This window comes from Stegostoma tigrinum, chromosome 11 (assembly GCF_030684315.1).
Source record: "Stegostoma tigrinum isolate sSteTig4 chromosome 11, sSteTig4.hap1, whole genome shotgun sequence".
Lineage (NCBI taxonomy): Eukaryota > Metazoa > Chordata > Chondrichthyes > Orectolobiformes > Stegostomatidae > Stegostoma > Stegostoma tigrinum.
This window is the reverse complement of record NC_081364.1, coordinates 32120360-32143068: the sequence shown is the minus strand read 5'-3', so window position 1 is coordinate 32143068 and position 22709 is coordinate 32120360. Positions and strand designations below refer to the sequence as shown.

Sequence of the window (22709 nt, the reverse complement as noted above, 5' to 3'; positions counted from 1 at the left end):
CACATTGATACCATATGGCTGCAGGGTTCCCAGGCGGAATATGAGTTGCTGTTCCTGCAACCTTCGGGTGGCGTCATTGTGGCAGTGCAGGAGGCCCATGATGGACATGTCAAGAGAGTGGGAGGGGGAGTGGAAATAGTTTGCGACTGGGAGGTGCAGTTGTTTGTTGTGAACTGAGCGGAGGTGTTCTGCAAAGCGGTCCCCAAGCCTCCGCTTGGTTTCCCCAATGTAGAGGAAGCCGCACCGGGTACAATGGATGCAGTATACCACATTGGCAGATGTGCAGGTGAACCTCTGCTTAATGTGGAATGTCATCTTGGGGCCTGGGATAGGGGTGAGGGTGGAGGTGTGGGGGCAAGTGTAGCATTTCCTGCGGTTGCAGGGGAAGGTGCCGGGTTTGGTGGGGTTGGAGGGCAGTGTGGAGCGAACAAGGGAGTCACGGAGAGAGTGGTCTCTCCGGAAAGCAGACAGGGGAGGGGATGGAAAAATGTATTGGGTGGTGGGGTCGGATTGTAAATGGCGGAAGTGTCGGAGGATAATGCGTTGTATCCGGAGGTTGGTAGGGTGGTGTGTGAGAACGAGGGGGATCCTCTTGGGGCGGTTGTGGCGGGGGCGGGGTGTGAGGGATGTGTCGCGGGAAATGCGGGAGACGCGGTCAAGGGCGTTCTCGATCACTGTGGGGGGATAGTTGCGGTCCTTAAAGAACTTGGACATCTGGGATGTGTGGGAGTGGAATGTCTTATCGTGGGAGCAGATGCGGCGGAGGCGGAGGAAGTGGGAATAGGGGATGGAATTTTTGCAGGAGGGTGGGTGGGAGGAGGTGTATTCTAGGTAGCTGTGGGAGTCGGTGGGCTTGAAATGGACATCAGTTACAAGCTGGTTGCCTGAGATGGAGACTGAGAGGTCCAGGAAGGTGAGGGATGTGCTGGAGATGGCCCAGCTGAACTGAAGGTTGGGGTGGAAGGTGTTGGTGAAGTGGATGAACTGTTCGAGCTCCTCTGGGGAGCAAGAGGTGGCGCCGATACAGTCATCAATGTACCGGAGGAAGAGGTGGGGTTTGGGGCCTGTGTAGGTGCGGAAGAGGGACTGTTCCACGTAACCTACAAAGAGGCAGGCATAGCTGGGGCCCATGCGGGTGCCCATGACCACCCACTTAGTCTGTAGGAAGTGGGAGGAGTCAAAAGAGAAGTTGTTGAGTGTGAGGACGAGTTCAGCTAGGCGGATGAGAGTGTCGGTGGAGGGGGCCTGGTCGGGCCTGAGGGACAGGAAGAAGCGGAGGGCCTTGAGGCCAAAACTTCCTCGTATCTACTGTTTCTATTTAAGATTTCTGAGGTCTTTCATATGATTTTGTATTGACTTATTTTTGGTATGCATGCTTTATTTAGCCAAAGGAGATATTAAAAATGATGAACAACTTGCTGAAACAGAGGGGGAGAGGGAATTGTAGATCGTGGAGCTTGAAAGACATGGCTACCAACATGCAGGATGAAGGGAATATGGCTGGGGAATGTGAAGAATTTGGATAATTGTAGGACTGGTGAAGCTAATGCAAAGGAAAGCTGCCGTAGTCTCAGAGGATCATAAGGCTGCTCTGTCATTGGAGAGAGAGATGACTGGTTGTTCAACCTGAGGGTCAACATGGATCAGGTGAGGAGGAAGTTCATTGTATCACAGTACGTAGCACACTGAGATAATTGACCACCTTGAAGTTGTATAGTGGTTACTCAAAGAGAACATGCTCGAAGCATTCAGCAAATGTGGCAGAATCTGTGGAAAGAAAATTAACTGAGTACTTTTTAGAAGTCTGCTTTGTCATCTCCACTAAAGTTGCTAGATTTGTTCTAGAATTTTGTCTTTTTATTTCAGATTTCCAGCATCCACTGTACCTTGCTTTTAGTTTGAGTGCTGCATGTGTAATCCAGAGACCAGGACCAATAAGTGAGAATGAGAGCTCAAATCCAATCGCAACCGTTCAGGAATCTGTATCAACTTTACTAAAAGAAAAAGCGATCGTGAAACTATCAGATTTCAGTAAAGGCACATTTGGGTTTACCCGTGTCCTTTAAAAGCGTTAAACCTGCCATTCTTAATCTGGCTTTTGAGTGAGAGTTCCCAGAATTGGGGATTTCTTCCCTTAGAATTCCAGAAGCTCAGCACTTTTAAGTTTCTCATACCTTGTGATGCTCATAATAACCTCTGCCTCTTCAGTGACGGCTGATTGCCAGTGCAATGAACTCTGCCTGCTTTGGTGTACTGGGAATTCTTAGAATGAATTAATTTATTGTCACATGTACCAAAATACAGTGAAAAGCTTTGCTTATGAGCTGTACAGCCTGATCACAGCAAGCAAAGGATGTACAGATCAAAAAGACTGAGGCATACAGTTTGGGGCTCCAAAGAGGTCTAGAGTTTGAGGATTTTGAGGCAGAGATTGAGAGATGTGCGGGATTGATAGGACTGTGGGAGGTAGGGTATTCTAGGGGTACAGAATAGCACGAGGTTCTCGGAGTGAAGGGCTGGATGCTCTGGGGGAGAGAGAAGGTGTGGGATTCTGGAGGAGAAAAAATGATGCACTCGGGATTCTTTTGTTGAGAGGGGAAGAGAGAGATCGAGGGAGCGGCGGGGGGAGACTAGCAAATGGGGATTCCATCAATGGGGAGTGTGGGGAGATGGAAAAGAAAGGTTAACACTTGACAGGTTTGTGATTGACTGGTGGAGTCAAAGGATGGGCATGTGTTTTTGGAATGGTTGGTAGGTCGTTATGGGGATCACTGTGTCCTGTCGAGCTGGGAGTAGCAACAGCATGGTGAGCAGTCACAGAGGAGCGCTGCTAAAAATGCAAATCAGACATTGACACTTTAATTTTGTGTCAGGAGCAGACTTTTCACATTAGTCAGCACATTAAGAATTCTGGAGCAGAGGTCAGTGCTGCTGATTGGAAGAAAACAGTGAAGGATATAGGAAGGATTTTGAACTGAGGATGTTTAAACTTTCCTTTGCCATATGTGTCTAATGATATTGAGGGGGAAAAAAAAAAGAAAACTTTTTACTTGGAAGGAAATTTAAACATGGATATTTTAAAAAAATGTTGTACCAAGTTAGCATAATGGGATTACTGCAGGCCAAATTGCATCACCCTGTGCTGCATTTTCTGTAATTTAATACAAGTTGTCTTCTCTGGCTCTGAGCTCAGTGAATGGTCTTAAAAGAGCTGATGTAAAACTGTGTTTAATACAATGCATCCTGTGAGAAGTATCCCAAACACTGAGCCTTTTGCCCTTTGCGCAGCCTCCTGGTTTGTTTCAGATCATTTGGCGCAGAGGTCAACTCTGATGGAGGTTCTCTGTCGCTGCCACTGAATGGAACTTCAGTGAGTCGCTCTTGTTTATTGGTAAAATCAGAGTTCCTCCCAGCTCTAGTTTCCCCTCTGTGAATCGTTCTTCCTCCATTGTTGATCGGAACTTATTACATAAAAATTCTTCCCAAAAATATTTAATTACCGGAGGCAGTAAATGTAGTAACGTTTGCGGAAGTTTTTTGACTGGATACCACATGTTCTGATATCGTGGCTAGAATATTATGCGACATCCACGATTGCATTCAGCTAGGATCTCGTACCAGTTCTGATTTTGCTTGGCTGTAAAACCACTCACTTTTTAACAGAGGGTAGTAAATACTTGCTTTGCCCAATACTAGTGGAAGTATGAAGAACGGAGGCAAACCCAGCTGTAGTCTTAACTGTTTAGGAGGAACAAAGAAAGCTTGCCTTTCCAGTTGGTAGCTTTTGATGTATGTGTAATGTATTAAATATGCATTCTGCCATGGTTAAATTCGTTATTTTGAAAGCAGTAGACTTTATATATGTTCGATACTTGCTTGGTATTTATGATTTTCCACAAGTCTCTCAAGTTCAGAAGAATTGGAAATAATTTGAACATTTGAAAGTTCCCAAATCTGACCTTGTGCACCATATACAAGTTTTAAAGATGCTAGTTCCCATGGACTGACACATAAATATGGCGTACAGCAGGTCAAGAAGGCAGCTCTCCAACACTTTCTGATGGGAAATTAGGGATGGCCGATAGATGCTAGCTTAACCATTGTAGTCTACATCCTGTGAACTAATTTCACAAAATAAAATGCTGGCCCCAGATGTTCAGCTGTGTAGCATGCGACACATACACTGTTAGAGGTTGCTGGACTTGATTAGTTTTAAAGAATACAAACATTTCTTCTAGGGTGATGTGATTAGTTGCTGCCTGTAATGCCCAATTTCAGCCCGAGCACTGGGGAGGCCACCGTGCCCAAGTGAAACATGACTTGCGATAAATTGCTTCGGGCAAATTTGCCATGTATGTGCACCTTTCACTAGAACTTCTTCAAGCAATTGTTGGTGACTTCTTTTAAAAAAAGTGAGAGGATGCATTTTACTAGTGTTTTTAAATAGGAAGTCTTACTGTTCTCATTCTGAGATATTTAATCTTCTGCGGCACAATTCCAAGGCACCAGTACCCTGCTGGTACGTGCTCGAAGTGATTGCACATCGAGTATCAACTTGTAATTCTGCCATAGGGTCACAAAGGTTGTACCTACATCCTTTCTTCATATTCTGTTACACATACACTGTCACCACTGATTTGGGTATCAACCAGGAGCAGCAATTCTGCCCCTTTCTGTTCACCCCTACATCAGTGGCCCTGAGATCAAATGCTAAATTACTATTTTGATTAAAGTCAGACAGTTTAGCACAGATCAGCATTGCAGCCTTAGTCCATGTGGAAGAATTATTTTGAATGCCTGGAAGAAGTGTTATTGTACTAAGTTTTAGAAGGAGAATATTTCAAGTACATGAAAGCTACAGTAAAGTTTCACAAATAGTAAAGAACTGCAGCCGCAAAAATTATGTATCTAAAACATTCTTGAAGTGGCCTATGATCTACTTAAATTAGCTTTGACTTGGATGCAATAATTGACCATGTGCAAAGTTTATCAAAATCTTGGCCTTGAACACTGCAGGTTGTTGATTGAAAATGCCATGGACCTTTTGTAATTCTTCATTGTTATTGCATGTTCACATTTGGTGCTGCCATGTTCAGTAGTAAACTTATCTTTGCATAAAATGTATACAGTCCTTTATTTTACCCCACTGTATGTCAGAAAATACGTGAGATAGGCAATTGATGCAGGCTTGCTCCTTCTTTTTCTGCCTTGATCTGGCAGACTGTAAAATTAAAGCCGAAATGGAAAGGATACCTGTCTGAAACCAGTGAGATCTGCTTTAAATATGCAGATAGACCTGCACTGACATCCAGTTTGTTATTTTAACTTGTGGCTTGAGATGTTGAGTACTGATGGCTGTTTCCACCAGAATCCTTTTGGCTGCCTTCACTTGTCAGGAATTCCGCTTCCAGAACATGTAATTTGCGCCTGTGATTATATTCAGGGGTCTACATACTGTCCACTTTGGCTCAGCAATTGCTTTCCACTGACGTCACTGTTATTTTGATCAATGTTAGTGATGAAGAGGCTGAACCTGACGCCTCCTACTCCCGTTCAAGCACAGGTTGGTTTTGTACTCATTTGTGAATTAAAATCAAGTGCACAAAATCACTATATGCCAGGACCTTTCGTGGCAGTGCACTATTATTATTTGTTACAAATAGATTAATTGTAGGGTTTTTTTAGCTACTGCAGTCTTCAAACTACTTGCTTAATTAAAATCTGTTGCAATTTTGCATGATAAAATCTATTAACTAGAAATAGAAGGGTTAATCAGCGAAAGCATGGGACATGGTCTTAGGCTCAAAAATATTGATAGCATATGCTTATCTGAAGTCAGCTACCATGGCAACAAGACCTATCAGTTTCCATGAAAAAATTGGCTACAGACTTCCCTCACTGCAAGCTCCATCAAATGCCTCCTGTTCTTTTATGCAAACATGCTTCTATAAAAGCCCAAAAATGAATTCTCACAAACTGTTAATTGAAGTGTTTCTTTATTCTGCTTTCAGATAAATTTAAAATGGTACATTATTGGAATATTATTTCTCACATAACTGTTAAAACCTTTCCAGTTAAAATATTGGATCATGTTTTCAGATTTGAAACCATATTTGCTTTTGAATTTGTGGCTTTTCGTGCATACAATTAAGAGCTAATTTATATTTGCAGAGACTACAGGGACGATGATGTTGATGTACTGGTAATGTCTCTGGACTGTTCATCCAGAGAATCTGGCTAATATTCTGGATTCAAATCCCGTTATAGTAACTGCTGGAGTTAGAATTAATAAATTAACTACTCAGTTAGAAAAAGTTGAAATTGAACGTTAGTAAAGACCATCTGACATCAACTTGGGAACTGGAAACAATGCATTCCACGTTCCTATCTACCGCTGAATACTTTGGATTCGTGTTGGCAAGGGAATCAGTCTACCTCTGCCTGAAAACTGTTAACTGACTCTGCCTCCATCAGCATTAGAGGTAATGTTCCAAAGTCTGTCAACAGATGCAGAAAGAAACAAAAAAAAATCTCTCCATCTCTGCTGTAAGAGGCCAACCACTAATCTTTGAACAGTGCCCACTAGTTCTGGATTCACTCACAACCTTTCCATGTTTACCTTGTCGAGACCATTCAGGATCTTGTATACTTCAAACAAATTGGCCCTCAATTTTTAGTCTCCAGTGAAAACAAGCCAGGCATGTCCGACCTTTCCCTGTGGGACAACCTGCTTATTTCTGAAGAACGGTCTAGGCCCGAAACATCAGCCTTCCTGCACTTCTGATGCTGCCTCGAACGTTGTGTTCATCCAGCTCTAAACCTTGTTATCTCAGATTCTCCAGCACTGGCAGTTCCTACTATCTTTGCTTATTCCTAGTATCAGAGTAATCAGCCTTCAATGCATTTACATCTTTCCTTAAATAAGGAGACCAAAAATGTCCACTGTATTTAGGATATGGTCTCAACCATGCTTTGTCCAACAAAAACATATCCTGACTTCTGTGCTCCAATCCCTGTCATTATAAAGGGTAGGACAAAGCTCCTCTTGTTGATGCTGCCATATCCTCCTTTTTTAAATATGGAGGCTTTTGTCAGAATTGCCCTGTAGATGAGTCAGTCACAGAATCATACCTCAGCAGAAATTGTTCTAGATTCTACCACCATCATCCCTGGCTATGCCCTGTTCAGGTTCAGCAGGTGCAGCAGCACAGTGGTGAATAATTGGGAGGGGTTTTCCCTTGGAATCTTCCACATTAACTCCGCACAAGATTTCATGGCACTAGGTCACATGACAATGAGACGACCTACCGATTATGAAGACTGGAGTCTTTGGCACTGTTCTCCTTGGAGAGAAGAAGGCTAAGAGGAGGTCAGATAGAAGAATCTCAAAATCGTGAGGGATCTAGATAGAACAGGTAGGGAGGAACCATCCCTACTTGGAAAAGATCAAGATTAAGAGGACAGAGGTTTAAAGTGATTTGCATTAGTAGCAAATATAATAATATGAGAAAAAGCATTTCCACAATGTGTGGGTTGGGTCTAGACTGTACTGTCTTGAAATGTGGTGGAGGCAGCTTCGATTGAGGCAATCATGAGGGTGAGGGATGATTGTATCCATTCAAATAACATGTAAGGGTAGAGGAATTATAACACTAAGTCATAATGCCAATTAGGAGAGCCATTGCAGACATAATGGGCTGAAGGACTGCCTTCTCTGTTGTGTAATTTTGTGGTGGTCATTGAATGATCCCCTTCAGCTGATGAGTTAGTACTCCTTCATTTTGAATACCTTTTAGAAGCAGCACTGTATATGACAGACACCCAGAGTGAGGCTGTGCAATGGTCTTTGTCAGGAATGGCTACAGGCTAAACTGGACAAATTCTGAAAAGTCCTATCCACCAAATCGGGTCTGCAGCAGTTTGTGAGGGAAAAGTCTACTACACTCAGTCCTTACCAATCAACCAGATGCAGATGCAACTATTGCAGAGATAGGTGTGATCTTGAGCAAGTCCTCCACAATGTGGTGTGGCACCATCACCGTGTTGAATGGGATAAATTCAGAATAGATTTACCATCTCAAACCTAAGCATTCGCACAATGCTGTAGGTCATCAGCATAATTTTATTCAACCATAATGTATCACCTCTCATCTCTCACTATCAACATAATCAAACCAAAGGAGAGAGCCAGAGGGCATGCAGACATTCACAAAAATGAGGGTCAACCTGATGAAGCTGCAATACAAGGTAGCTTGCATGCCAAGCACAGGATGGAGCATCTAATAGAGAAAGTGAAGAGATCCCACCACCTGTGGACCATATTTAAGTCTGTAATCATTCTACATCCAACCGTGAACAAGAGTGGACAATTAATTGACTAACTGGAGGAGGAAACTTCAACAAATTTCACTTCCCCAATAATGGGGGCGCTCAGCACATCAGAGTGAAAGACACGTTTAAACTACTTGCACCTTAGCCTCTTCCTGAAGTGCCTGCATCACAAGGCAAAGGTGATCATAAGAAGGGCCAAAGTCATTTGATATGCAATGAATATGGGACCTGACAACAATCCACCAACAAAATTGCAGACCTGTGCTCCAGAACTAGGTATGCCTCTAGTCAAATTGTTTCAATGCAACAACAATACTAGCAATTTCGTGATGAGGTGGAAAACTGTCCAAATATGACCTGCACACAATAAGCCAGTCAAATCCAATCTGATCTATTACTGCCCCATCAGAATGGAGGATGATCTGTCTTTCATGTTGCCAACATCAAAATCAGTGACACGTTTGATTTTATTCTGGGTAGGTTGGGAAATTCAACGAATGAGGTTGAATTTCTTTTGAGTTCCAAGCATCAGACTGTTCAGTGCAACAATTTTAGCTTGAGATTAATGGTGTTATTCCTTGGGATTCAAGCATAACTTAATTTTGACTTGGTCCCTAAAAATTAGTTGGCATTAATAGTCATACAGCGTGGAAACTGATCCTTTGGCCCAACTCATCCCTGATTTTCAGGTACAAGTATAGTTTATTTGCAAATAGAAATGAGAGTAAAATTGTGATTGTGTGCATTTTTAAATAACAAAATCATAAGCACAATTAATTACAGTTTAGCCGTTAGTGGGAATTCAGTGATAGTAATTGCTATTGATTGTCAAGGAGCAATAATTAGATCCTTACTTGGCACTAGTAAGGTAATGATGTTACTTGCCACTTGTCAGCCCAAGCCTGGGTATTGTTCAAGTCTTGCTGCATTTGGACATGGATTGCTTCAGTACTTTAATTACAAATGATGTTGAACTTTGAGCAATCATTAACGAACATAGGAACAGGAGTGGGCCATTCAGTCTGTGGAGTTTGCTCTGCTATTTTGTATAATCAAGGTTGATTGAACACTTTGGTACCCTTCACCTACAGATCACCATAATCCTTTATATTGATAAACAATAGCCATTGATAAACAAATATTTATCAACCTATACATAAAAATACTCAAAACCTGAACTTCCATTACCCTCTGAGAAAGAAAATTCTACAGATTCACAACCCTTTGAGTAAATAAATTCTTATTTCAGTCCCCATTTCTGGCTTTATGAAGAAGCAGCTAAAAATGGTTGGTCCTAGGACATTACCCTGAGGAATTCCTGCAGAGATGTCTTGGGGTTGAGATTACTGACCATGAAGAACCACACTCCAACCTTGTGAAAGATGGCCGCCCATTGAGTTTTAAACATTGGTGAAATTTCATTTAGTGGGCAATGCAAACTTAAAATCTAAAATTTCTGCCAACCTTTGTGCGTATTCAGAAACTGTTTCACTGTTATCAGGTTTTCTGAAGGCTGAAGAGAAGGCAGAAATAATGCTGGAATAAAGCAGCTTAGTGCCAGCCCGCAAATCCTTAACCTTAACACGTCACGTTAGTAAGTTGAAGTGGTGTTTTTCCAGCCGGAAATAATTGCCACTTCAGTACAGTATTCTGAAATGCTCTTAAGCCTGTGACAAGTCTGTGAAGTATTGGAAGAAGATCATAGAATTACTGCTGTTGTTGCATTAGCTATTGGTTGTTGTTAGTTGCAAATAACCTTCGAGCAGCTGACACAACTCCATGTCTGATTCCCTGCAGATCTGCAGCCTGTGAGCTCCATTGGTCATGGTTGCTGCAGATTAGAAGTGCCAGGTACAATACGTAACTCTTAAAATGCTGAGCCAAACTGGCCCCTGTTGGGGCAGTGATAATGGGAACTGCAGATGCTGGAGAATCCAAGGTAACAAAGTGTGGAGCTGGATGAACACAGCAGGCCAAGCAGCATCTCAGGAGCACAAAAGCTGACATTTCGGACCTAGACCCTTCATCGGAGAGGGGGATGGGGAGAGGGAACTGGAATAAATAGGGAGAGAGGGGGAGGCAGAACAAAGATGGAGAGAAAACAAGATAGGTGGAGAGGAGAGTATAGGTGGGGAGGTAGGGAGGGGATAGGTCTGTCCAGGGAAGATGGACAGGTCAAGGAGGCGGGATGAGGTGGTAGGTAGGAAATGGAGGTGCGGCTTGAGGTGGGAGGAAGGGATGGGTGAGAGGAAGAACACGTTAGGGAAGCAGAGACAGGCTGGGCTGGTTTTGGGATGCAGTGGCGTGCAGCTTGTCCCCTCCCCCCACTGCATCCCAAAACCAGCCCAGCCTGCCTCTGCTTCCCTAACGTGTTCTTCCTCTCACCCATCCCTTCCTCCCACCTCAAGCCGCACCTCCATTTCCTACCTACCACCTCATCCCGCCTCCATGACCTGTCCATCTTCCCTGGACAGACCTATCCCCTCCCTACCTCCCCACCTATACTCTCCTCTCCACCTATCTTGTTTTCTCTCCATCTTTGTTCTGCCTCCCCCTCTCTCCCTATTTATTCCAGTTCCCTCTCCCCATCCCCCTCTCCGATGAAGGGTCTAGGTCCGAAATGTCAGCTTTTGTGCTCCTGAGATGCTGCTTGGCCTGCTGTGTTCATCCAGCTCCACACTTTGTTATCCTAGCCCCTGTTGGCTTTGATCACCCACCCATGCCATCTGCTACATAAATTACTCGAGGGCTTGTGATGTTACCTAAAGTTAATGTCACATTATAACTCATCACTGTTCTGTATATCGAGTTTAATCTATTATGTCTGCAGTCTTTGGTGAAGATGAGTGCGAAGTGCCATGTAATACCTCTGGTGCAGGCTTAGTAACTTGGTATTCTTCAGTCGCAGCCTTGGTGCTACAAGAAAGTTTGTTTGAGGAAGTTTCCAATGTAGGGCATTGTGATACTAACAGAAATATTCTAGACAAAAATTGGCATAAAGGCTTTTAAAGCCAAAAGTGGCTGTTTAGAACAAAAAGTGGATATGTTTTAAGAAGTTGGTAAGAGCCTTCAACACCTTTTTGACTAATTGGATTGTCAAGTTTGTTTTGTTGTACTACATGGGAATCAAGGATTACAACTTAGTATGTCATTCAATGCTTGCATTACTGCCAGGAAATCATGAGCAAAATTACATTTATATATTTAATTTACACATCTGTGAAACTTCCAAAATGCATGTGTTGCAGAAAATGGATTGAGATTTAGAGCTGTGCTCCATTTTCAAATGGTGTTTATTCAATTTATACCTTTTCAGTTGAGAAAGTCAAATCAGTGTATATCAACTTGTCTGAGCAATGCAGTATTATATTGTCAATTATCAGCAAAATGGCATGTGCTAGCTTATTGATTATAAAATATAAAGTGCATTATGACTTTTAAAATACTGTGCTGGTTGCCTTTTTTAAATTGAATCCTTCTAGCTCAAGTTGAATTTTTCTTTCATTTTATTGGTTTAAATTGGAAATAGACTGAATTATTAAAATGTTTTGGAACTTAACATTGAAAAAGGACCATGTGATGTTTTGGAAGGTTCTCCCACCCCCTAACAATTAGCATCTATAAAATTCTGTTGAAGATCCAAGGTTGAAGCTTTCTGGAGAAACTGGGAAAAAAAAACGAGGAGACAAAACGCATTGCTTCCATTTTCTTGTGAATTTCTTGTCAAAATACTGACCTCTAGATCAGTATTCAAGTTTGAACCCTGTCCTGTCTTTGTCTGTTGTTGAACTTCAGCCTTGTTCAACTTTTGGTTTGATTTTCTTCCACATCGATCAGCAATCATGGTCTGGGTGGCCTTGTTTTTGCTTCAGACCTTAAAAGACACTTGAGCTGTACATGGGAGTATTCTCTACATTTGCCAGAATTCAAATCCAAGACTACCCCTTGTTGGGAGTCTGACACTGCAAGTAATGACGAGACTCTGGATTTGTGTATCTAGATGTATAATTGAAGTAAAGCTGAAAGAACTGTCGATGCAGGAAATCGGAAACCAAAACTGAAATTGTTGCAAAAGCTTGGCAGCATCTGTGGAGAGAGAAATCAGAGTTAGTGTGTGTGTGTGTGTGTGTGTGTGTGTGTGTGTTTGAAGTGTCTGATTTTTGTGAATGTTATTTCTCTAAAGTGTGAAGGAAGGCATTTTAAATTTGCCCTTCCTCCTAATGGTTGAGAGTAGCTTTGTAGAGAGGTCTGGGAAACAGACAGTGATTTCCTGTTTGAACAAGAATGCACAGACATTGAGGGAAATTTAACATAAAACAACTTTGATATCAAAGCATAAAATGCTTTCCATTCTCATATTATGGCAAGATATGTGGAGAGAAACCGTGTTCACATTTTAGGTTTATGCCTATGCATTGGAACTGGCAAAAGTTAGAGATGGAAAAGTTTTGAGCAAAGTTTGGATGGGGCAAAGAAAGAACAAAGTTCTGTAATGGGGTGAAAGTCACCAGTGATTGAATGGCTTGAGCTAGTTTTCCAAATCAAAAGGGATAGCGAGGAAGTAGGAAAAGAAGCAAAACCTGCCGAGAATAGATGTGCTACTGACAGCAACAAAAAAAAGGGGGAAATCAAAACTTGCAAAGAAAAGGAAACAAAATTGTCAAGAGATAATCATGGGAAATGATTGAACTCTGTTGATTTTAGAAGGCTGTGAAGTACCAAATTGAAAGATGAGGTACCGTTCTTCAAGCTTCTGTTGAACTTCACTGGAACAGGACAGTGGCCAAAGGTGGAGATGATTACCTGAGATCAAGGTGGAGTATCAAATTGTCAGGTCTCCAGAAGGTTGGGGTCATGTTTGCATATTCTGAAGGAAGGTGTTTTTCAAGGCGGTCACCCAATCTGTTTGTGGGTCTTCCATGCAAACGAAACAACATTTTGAATAATGAATGCAAGATAGGAACAAGTACACAAAATCACTGCTTCACCTGTCTGGGGCCTTGGATGGTGAGGCAAGAGCTGTTTAAAAAGACAGTTGTACATCTCCTGTGTTTGCTTAAAAAATGCTGTGGGAAGGAGTGATATAGGAGTGGACCAGGGTGCCATGGATGAATGATTCCTTTGGAACTCTGGATAAAGAGGAAGGCATACTTGATGTCAATGTGCTGGAGGTAATGGAAAAACTGAAAATGGTCTGTTGAATATGAATGGTCATTGGTGCAAAGTGAGGACACTTGAGATCCCTCTCACAGTTCTGGATGAAGGGGAAGGGTTTGACGGCAAAAGTGTGAGAAATGGCAGATGCGGCCAAGTGTCTAGTTAAGTATGAGAGTGGTGGTGGGTGGAACTGAATTCTTGGTTGAGGGGGAAAAAGGCAACATTTCAGAAATGCTGTTGTGAAAAGTTGCATGATCATGACTGATGCAATGGAGATGGTAGAACAGGGGGAAAGGAATGGAGCCCTTGCAGAGTGTAAAGCAGTATACTGGAGGTAGCTGCGGGAGTCTCTGAGCTTCTAATGAAAGCCTATTTTCCCAGTTCTGATGAAAGGTCTCAGACCTGAAATGTTAACTGTGATTCTTTCCACAAATACTGCCAGAACCTGCTTCAAATTCCTGAGCATCATCTGTTTTTATTTCCAATTTCCAGCATGTGTAGTGTTCTCATTGTCAAGTGTCGTTTAAGCCTGGCCTGTCTTGGTTTAGTGTAACTTTAACATAGTCACAAGGTAGAAGCCAAAGTACAGCAATATTTTATAGGCCAATTTGAGACAAAAAGTCTCTGGAGAATTTCTTGTCCAATTGCCAGAGATAAGTAAGTTTCTGGAGACCACTGTGACACAAATCTCAATGACCCACTGTTCTTGTTTTGTTGATGTGTTTGCTACAGATGTTGCGCTGCAAATGGTGTTTTGCTGTTTTCACTCCAGTGGCTAATAGCTTTAGAATTATGATTCTTTTTCATTTTGTGGCATATAATAACAGCAGTAGTAGTTTACAAATTACAATTTTTGCTTTCTGCCTTAGGATACCAAGATTGCCTCACTGGAGAGAAATATTAGGGATTTAGAGGATGAAATTCAAATGTTGAAGACTAATGGAGCTCTGAGTAATGAAGATCGGGAAGAAGAGCTTAAACAGATGGAAGTTTACAAGAGTCATTCAAAGTTCATGAAAAATAAGGTGATTATTATTTTTGAATAAATGTAAGATTTCTGAGTGATCACATGGGCAAATACCATGTTGAGGCTTCTTTCTTTTGTTGTTTCAATCACAGATGCTGTTAAACTTGCTTTAGCCAGTTAGTAAGGAAAGTGACCAGAAGTCAATTTTTACTTAGTGTTTGATTTATCCATGAAGTGAAACATTCCAAATACTATATTCTAACCTGGTTATAACCTTCTAACACTCCCAGCAGTGCAAATAAATATTTCTTTATACTCTTTCAAAAAACAAGTGAACTTGAAAATCAGATTAATTTATTAGCAGAAGTACTGTCCCTTTTGAAGGGCCAAAGTTTAAAGCAAGCTTAGAGTTTAAATTAAGATCGGAGAGAACAGAGAACATAGAAAAGTACAGCACAGTACAGGCCCTTCGGCCTACGATGTTGTGCCGTGGATCAATCCTAATCCAAAAATAAAATAACCTAACCTACATTCCCCTCAATTCACTGCTGTCCATGTGCATGTCCAGCAGTCGCTTAAATGTCACTAATGACTCCGCTTCCACGACTACCGCTGGTAAACTATTCCATGTGCTCACAACTCTCTGGATGAAGAACCTCCCTCTGACGTCTCCTCTATACCTTCCTCCTAACACCTTAAAACTCTGACCCCTCGTGGCAGTCAGTCCTGCCCTGGGGAAAAGTCTCTGGCTATCGACTCTATCCATGCCTGTCATTACCTTGTACACCTCGATCAGGTCACATCTCTTCCTCCTCCTCTCCAGAGAGAAAAGTCTGAGCTCAGTCAACCTTTCCTCGTAAGACAAGCCCTCCAATCCAGGCAGCATTCTGGTAAACCTCCTTTGCATCCTCTCCAAAGCCTCCACATCTTTCCTATAATAGGGCGACCAGAACTGGACACAATATTCCAATTGTGGTCACACCAGGGTTTTATAGGGCTGCAGCATAACCTCGCAGCTCTTAAACTCGATGCCCCTGTTAATGAAAGCCAAAGCACCATATGCTTTCTTAACAACCTTATCCACCTGGGTGGCAACTTTGAGGGAGCTATGCACTTGAACACCAAGATCCCGCTGTTCCTCCACATTGCCAAGAATCCTGCCTTTAATCCTATATTCAGCATTTAAGTTCGACCTTCCAAAATGCATCACTTCACATTTATCCAGGTTGAACTCCATCTGCCATTTCTCAGCCCAGCTCTGCATTCTGTCAATGTCTCACTGAAGCCTGCAATAGCCCTCGATACTATCAACGGCACCTCCAACCTTTGTGTCATCAGCAAACATACTAACCCACCCCTCAACCTCCTCATCCAAGTCATTTATAAAAACTACAAAGAGCAGAGGCCCAAGAACAGAACCCTGTGGGACACCACTCAGCACTGACCTCCAGGCAGAATACTTACCATCTACAACCACTCTCTGCCTCCTGTCAGCCAACCAATTCTGAATCCAGACAGCCAAATCTCCCTGTATCCCATACCTCCTGACCTTATGAATGAGCCTGCCGTGGGGAACCTTATCAAATGCCTTGCTGAAAGTCCATGTACACCACATCCACTGCTCGACCCTCATCAACCTGTCTTGTGACCTCCTCAAAGAACTGTAAATTTGTGAGGCCTAGATAGAGTCGATAGCCAGAGACTATTTCCCAGGGCAGAAATGGCTAGCACGAGAGGTCATAGTTTTAAGCTGGTTGGAGGAAAGTATAGAGGGGATGTCAGAGGCGGGTTCTTTACACAGAGAGTTGTGAGAGCATGGAATGCGTTGCCAGCAGCAGTTGTGGAAGCAAGGTCATTGGGGTCATTTAAGAGACTGCTGGACATGCATATGGTCACAGAAATTTGAGGGTGCATACATGAGGATCAATGGTCGGCACAACTTTGTGGGCTGAAGGGCCTGTCCTGTGCTGTACTGTTCTATGTTCTATGACCTGCCCCCCTCAAAGCCATGCTGACTCCCTTCAATCACGCTATGCTTTTCCAAATAGTCATAAATCCCTCAGAATTCTTTCCAAAACCTTGCTGACCACAGACGTAAGACTGGCTGGTCTGTAATTTCCAGGGATATCCCTATTCCCTTTCTTGAAAAGAGGAACAACATTTGCCTCCCTCCAATCTTCCGGTACGACTCCCGTGGAGAGTGAGGAAGCAAAGATCTCCACCAGCGGCTTAGCAACCTCCTTTCTCGCTTCCCGGAGCATCCTAGGATAAATCTGGTCTGGCCCTGGGGACTTATCAATCTTAATGTTCAATAAAATTTCCAGCACATCAACTTCCTCAATCCCAATCTGTTCTAGCCTGTTTTCCTGCTCCTCAAAGTTCTCATTCACAACAAGGTCCCTTTACTTGTGAAAACTGAAGCGAAAAACTCATTTAGGGCTTCCCCTATTTGCTCAGAGTCCACATGCAAATTCCCTACGCTACCCCTGATCGACCCTACCTTCTCCCTGATCATTCTCTTATTCCTCACGTATGAGTAAAATGCCTTCGGGTTCTCCCTAATCCTTCCTGCCGAGCCTTTTTCGTGCCCTCTCCTGGCCCTTTTCAGTCCACTTTTGAGCTCCTTCCAAGCAAGCCTGTAATTCTCTAAAGCTGTGCAAGACCCTTGGTTCCTCCACCTTATGTAAGCTGCCTTTTTCTTTTTGACGAGAAGCATCTCTGTTCCCGTCATCCAAGGCTTCTTAATCTTACCCCTTCTTACCTGTCTCAGAGGAACAAATTTATGCATCACTTGCAACAACTGCTCCTTGAACAGTCTCCACGTGTCTGTTGTGCCCTTTCTGTGGAAGAATTGCTCCCAATTTGTTCTTCTCAACTCGTGCCTGATAGTGTCATAGTTTCCTTTTCCCCAGTTAAATATCTTCCCCTGGTAACTGCTGCTTCTCCATGGCTATGGTAAATGTGAGGCTGTTGTGGTCACTGTCACCAAAGTGTTCTCCCAACGTGAGATCTGACACCTGTCCTGGCTCATTGCCGAGCACCAAATCCAAAATGGCCTCTCCCCTCATCGGCCTGTCCACATACTGAGTAAGGAAAGCCTCCTGAACACACCTGACAAAAACAGCTCCATCCAAACCAACTGCACTAAGCAGGTTCCAATCAATATTGGGAAATTTGAAGTCACCCATAACAACAACCCTGCTATGTTTGCACTTTTCAACAATCTGCCGGCCTATGAGTTCTTCGATCTCCCTACTGCTGTTTAGGGGTCTGTAGAAAACCCCCAATGAGGTGTCTGCTCCCTTGCTGTTCCTAACTTCCACCCATACTGACTCAGTCGACAAACCTTCCTCGGCAACCTTCATTTCTCTTGCTCTGATGCACTCTCTGATTCGCAACGCTACACCCCCTCCTCTTTTTTTCCCCCCCTTCGCTGTTCATTTTAAATGTTCTAAACGCTGGAACATCTGGCAACCATTCCTGCCCCTGTGAAACCTACGTCTCCGTTATGGCCACAACATCATAGCACCAGGTACTGATCCATGCTCTAAGTTCGTCACTCTTATTTCTGACACTCCTTGCGTTAAAGCAGACACATTTTAACCGATCCTTACGTTCCACCACATGAAAAACCTTCCTGGTAGATTCACTGCATCCTGCCACTGCCTCCATATTTTGGGAGAGATTGTACCTACCAGTCATGGAAGGTCTGAAGCTTACTAGTAGAAACAACATGCTCCCAACTCTCTGCCACCCTTGCATGGACATAACTATGGAAGGGAGGTAGGCAGATAGGGGTAGAGTAATGATCCTGTCTGCACTGCCTGGTCTTGTTAATAGCCACATGTATTCGACCCAGGAGCAGAACCATGTGGAGATCCTCTAATGTGCTTGTCCCTGTCTTATACTGGGTTTCTAAATATAAGGGTGGCTTTGAAGTTCAGGCAAAAATTGTAGAGCATCCCCTGCAAAAATGAAAGGTGGGCTACAATTCAGCACAACTTAGAAATGCATGGTGCACAGACTACAAAAAAGCATAGACTGCCTGGGAATCCATAAATTATCCTATCCTCCTCTTAGTGTCTGCAGCCTCCTCCATACCAGATCCCTGACGGTAAAGGGCAGGCTGCCTGTGTAGAATACCCTTAAATGTCTCTTTATGCTCTTTTAAAGTGAACAAAGTTAAAAGTGAGCAGTGCCCTAAAGGGGCTCTGTAACAAAAATAAAAACGTCTAAAACCAAAATTTTAGATTTCACTTTTGAGTGGAAATAATGTCCTGCAGTCCCTCTGAGATTCACTGGTTAGGGAGGGCCTCATATGTACCCGTGGAAACTGTGCGCTCCCTTTCCAAGGATATCTGATGCAGATGTAACTAAAAAAGAGAGATAGGTAGTTAGGGCTAACTACCCCTTCCATGGCCTACTGCTTGGACCTGTTCTAGGTTACCTTGGCCAGGCTCTAAAGTAGACCCACAAGGAGATCTGCCTGTGCTCCTCGGCACAAGGTGATCCAAGGTTGGGTATGGGAGACTGAAACACGAGCAGACATGCAAGTAAAAAACTTGTGAAAAGGGGACTGTGGCCTATCACACCTGCATACATGTGAGTAGACTCCACAAGATTGCAGAAAAAGCAGCTGGTTTGGGACTCCGTGAAAACCATCTCAAATGTTTATTGCGCAGCACCACTGCATAAAACACCCCCTCTACCAAATTCCTGATCGCAAAAGCAAGGGCCTCTACCTGGAGACTTCTCATAGAGTTATACAATATGGAAGTGCACCCTTCAGTCCAACTCATGCCAATCTGGTTTCCCAAACCAAACTAGTCCCATTTGCTTGTGTTTGGCCCATAGGCCTCTAAAACTTTCCTATCCATGCATCTCTCCAAATGTCTTTTAAATGTTGTAACTGTACCTGCACCTATTGCATCACCTGGTAGCTCATTCTATTCAGGTGCCACCCTCTGTGGAAAAAGTTGTCCCTCGGGTTGCGTTTAAATCTATCCCCTCTCACCTTAAACCTGTGCTCTGTAGTTCTGGACTCCCCTTGGCCAATCACCTTTTCTCGCCCCACATGATTTTATAAACTTCTATAAGGTCACTTATCAATCTCCTATTTATCACGTAAAAAAGTCACAGCCTCTTCACCTCTGTTCTACCTCAAACTTCCTTGTAGATTTTTTTTCTGCACTCTTTCTAGTTTAAAAGCATTCTTCCCATGGCAGGGTGACTAGAATTGTACACAGTATCTCAAATGTGGCCTCACTGATGCCTTGTGCATTCGCAATGTCATGTTCCAACTCCTATTCTCAATTTTCTGACCAATGAGGGCAAGTGTATCAAAAGCCGCCTTTGCCACTCTGTCTAACTGCAATGCCATGTTCAAGGAACTTGTGAACCAGCACATATCGGTCCCTCTGTTCAACAACAGTCCAAGTGTGTCTTTTGATGATTAAATCAACAATTGAATTTATTAAGAAACCCAGTTAATAGGATCAGTTAATTCCAAAGATGAAGAAAGGTCCTCAGGGGAGGCAGGGGCGGCCATGACTGACGAGGGAAGTTAAGGACTGTATAAAGATAAAAAAGAAGTAGTATAACATAGCAAAGATGAGCGGGAGGCCGGAGGACTGGGAAAGTTTTAAAGAGCAACAGAGGATAACTAAGAAGGCAATACGTGGAGAAAAAATGAGGTACAAAGGCGCACTGGTCAAAAATATAAAGGAGAATAGTAACAACTTTTTTAGGTATGTGAAAAGAAAAAAAATGGTTAAGACTAAAATTGGGCCCTTGAAGACAGAAATGGGTGAATTTATTATGGGGAACAAGGAAACGGCAAAAGAGTTGAATAGGTACTTTGCTTCTGTCTTCCCAAGTGAAGACAGATCCAATGTCCTAGATGTTACAGTGGCTGAAGGACCTAGGGGAATGGATGAACTGAAGGGAATTTATATTAGGCAGGAAATGGTGTTGGATAGACTGTTCGGTCTGAAGGCTGATAAGTCCCCGGGACCTGATGGTCTGCATCCCAGGGTACTTAAGGAGGTGGCTCTGCAAATCGTGGACGCATTGGTAATTATTTTCCAATGTTCTATAGATTCAGGATCAGTTCCTGCAGATTGGAGGGTGGCTAATGTCTCACTTTTCAAGAAAGGAGGAAGAGAGAAAACGGGGAATTGTAGACCGGTTAGCTTGACGTCAGTGGTGGGAAAGATGCTGGAGTCAATTATAAAAGATGAAATTATGAATCATTTGGATAGCAGTAACAGGATAGGTCAGAGTCAGCATCGATTTATGAAGTGAAAATCATGCTTGACTAATCTTCTGGAATTTTTTGGGATGTAACTATGAAGATGGACAAGGGAGAGCCAGTGGATGTAGTATACCTGGACTTTCAGAAAGCCTTTGATAAAGTCCCACATAGGAGATTGGTGAGCAAAATTAGGGCACATGGTATTGGGAGCAAAATACTGACTTGGATTGAAAATTGGATGGCTGACAAGAAGCAAAGAGTAGTGATAAACGGATCCCTTTCGGAATGGCAGGCAGCGACCAGTGACATTCCACAAGGTTTGGTGCTGGGACGGCAGCTATTTACAATATACATTACAGATATAGATGAAGGCATTAAAAAGTAATATGAGCAAATTTGCTGATGACACAAAGCTGGGTGGCAGGGTGAAATGTGAGGAAGATGTTATGAGAATACAGTGTGACTTGGACAGGCTAGGTGAGTGGACGGATGCATGGCAGATGCAGTTTAATGTGGATAAATGTGTGGTTATCCACTTTGGTGGCAAGAACAGGAAGGCAGATTACTATCTCAATGGAGTCAAGTTAGGTAAAGGGGAAGTTCAACGAGATCTGGGTGTTCTTGTACAAAAGTCAATGAAAGCAAGCATGCAGGTACAGCAGGCAGTGAAGAAAGCTAATGGCATGCTGGCCTTCATAACAAGAGAAATTGAGCATTGGAGCAAAGAGGTCCTTCTGCAGCTGTACAGGGGCCTGGTGAGACCGCACCTGGAGTATTGTGTGCAGTTTTGGTCTCCAAATTTGAGGAAGGACATTCTGGCTATTGAGGGAGTGCAGCGTAAGTTCACGAAGTCAATTCCCAGAATGGCGGGACTATCGTATGTTGAAAGATTGGAGCAACTGGGCTTGTATACATTTGAGTTTAGGAGCATGAGAGGGGATCTGATTGAGACATATAAGATTATTAAGGGATTGGACAATCTGGAGGCAGGTTTCCGTTGATGAGTGAGTCCGAAAATAGAGGACACAGTTTAAAAATAAGAGGTAGGCCATTTAGAACAGAGTTGAGGAGAAACTTCTTCACCCAGAGAGTGGTGGATATATGGAATGCGCTGCTCCAGACGGCAGTGGAGGCCACTTCTCTGGATAGTTTCAAGAAAGAGATAGATAGAGCTCTTAAAGATAGTGGAATCAAGGGTTATGAGGATAAGGCAGGAACAGGGTATTGATTGTGGATGATCAGCCGTGATCATAATGAATGGTGGTGCTGGCTCGAAGGGCCGAATGGCCTACTCTTGCACCTATTGTCTATTGTCTATTGTCTATTTTGTTGTTTAAAACTGACAGAAGATGTTTAATTAGTCGTCTTGGTAATCATTTTTATTTTATGTTGTGATCATTAGTGTGACAAGAGCAAAAATAGAAATTTACGGTAAAATGAAGACATGTTACAATTATGGATGGGTGTACAAATAACTGGAAAAGGATAAAATAGTTGCCAAGTTTCTTGTGCATTATTCTATCAAAATGGCTGTGGCTGGAGCAGGGATATTTTTCCCAAAAACAATTTTCAAAGAATAAACAAGATTTGTAAGGAGATCTCTGCTCATCTGTTAGAATAGTAGGGTTGTAATGGTAGGGCATTTTAAGTTTCGAAACATAGACTGGCACTGCCATAGTGTTAAGGGCTTGGATGGAGGGGAATTTAAGTGTGTATACAAAAATTTTCGGATTCAGTACGTGAAGGAGAAGGAGCAAAACTTGACCATCTCTTGAGGAAATAAGGCAGGGCAAGTGTCTGAGGTGTCAGTGGGGAAGCACTTTGAGGCCAGTGGTCATTTCTATTAGTTTTAAAATAGTTATGGAATAGGATATTTCTGATCTTAAAAATTAAGATTCTAAATTGGAGGAAGACTAATTTTGATAGTATTAGGCAATAACTTGCAGAAGTTGATTGGGGAGTGGTGGTGGCTATTCACAGGTAAAGGGATGGCTGGAAAGT

The 22709-nt window shown here is 42.9% G+C and overlaps 1 protein-coding gene across 7 annotated transcripts in view; it reads left to right on the top strand.

The window, feature by feature from the left end:
• Nucleotides 1–22709, top strand: part of LOC125460360 (ERC protein 2) — a 1111380-nt gene that overhangs the window by 198145 nt on the left and 890526 nt on the right. For all 7 annotated transcript variants that reach the window (XM_059649888.1, XM_059649889.1, XM_059649890.1 and 4 more), the window contains one exon: nt 14358–14513. In XM_059649888.1, the coding sequence (XP_059505871.1) occupies nt 14358–14513 (156 nt within the window). The remainder of the gene's footprint in view (nt 1–14357; nt 14514–22709) is intronic.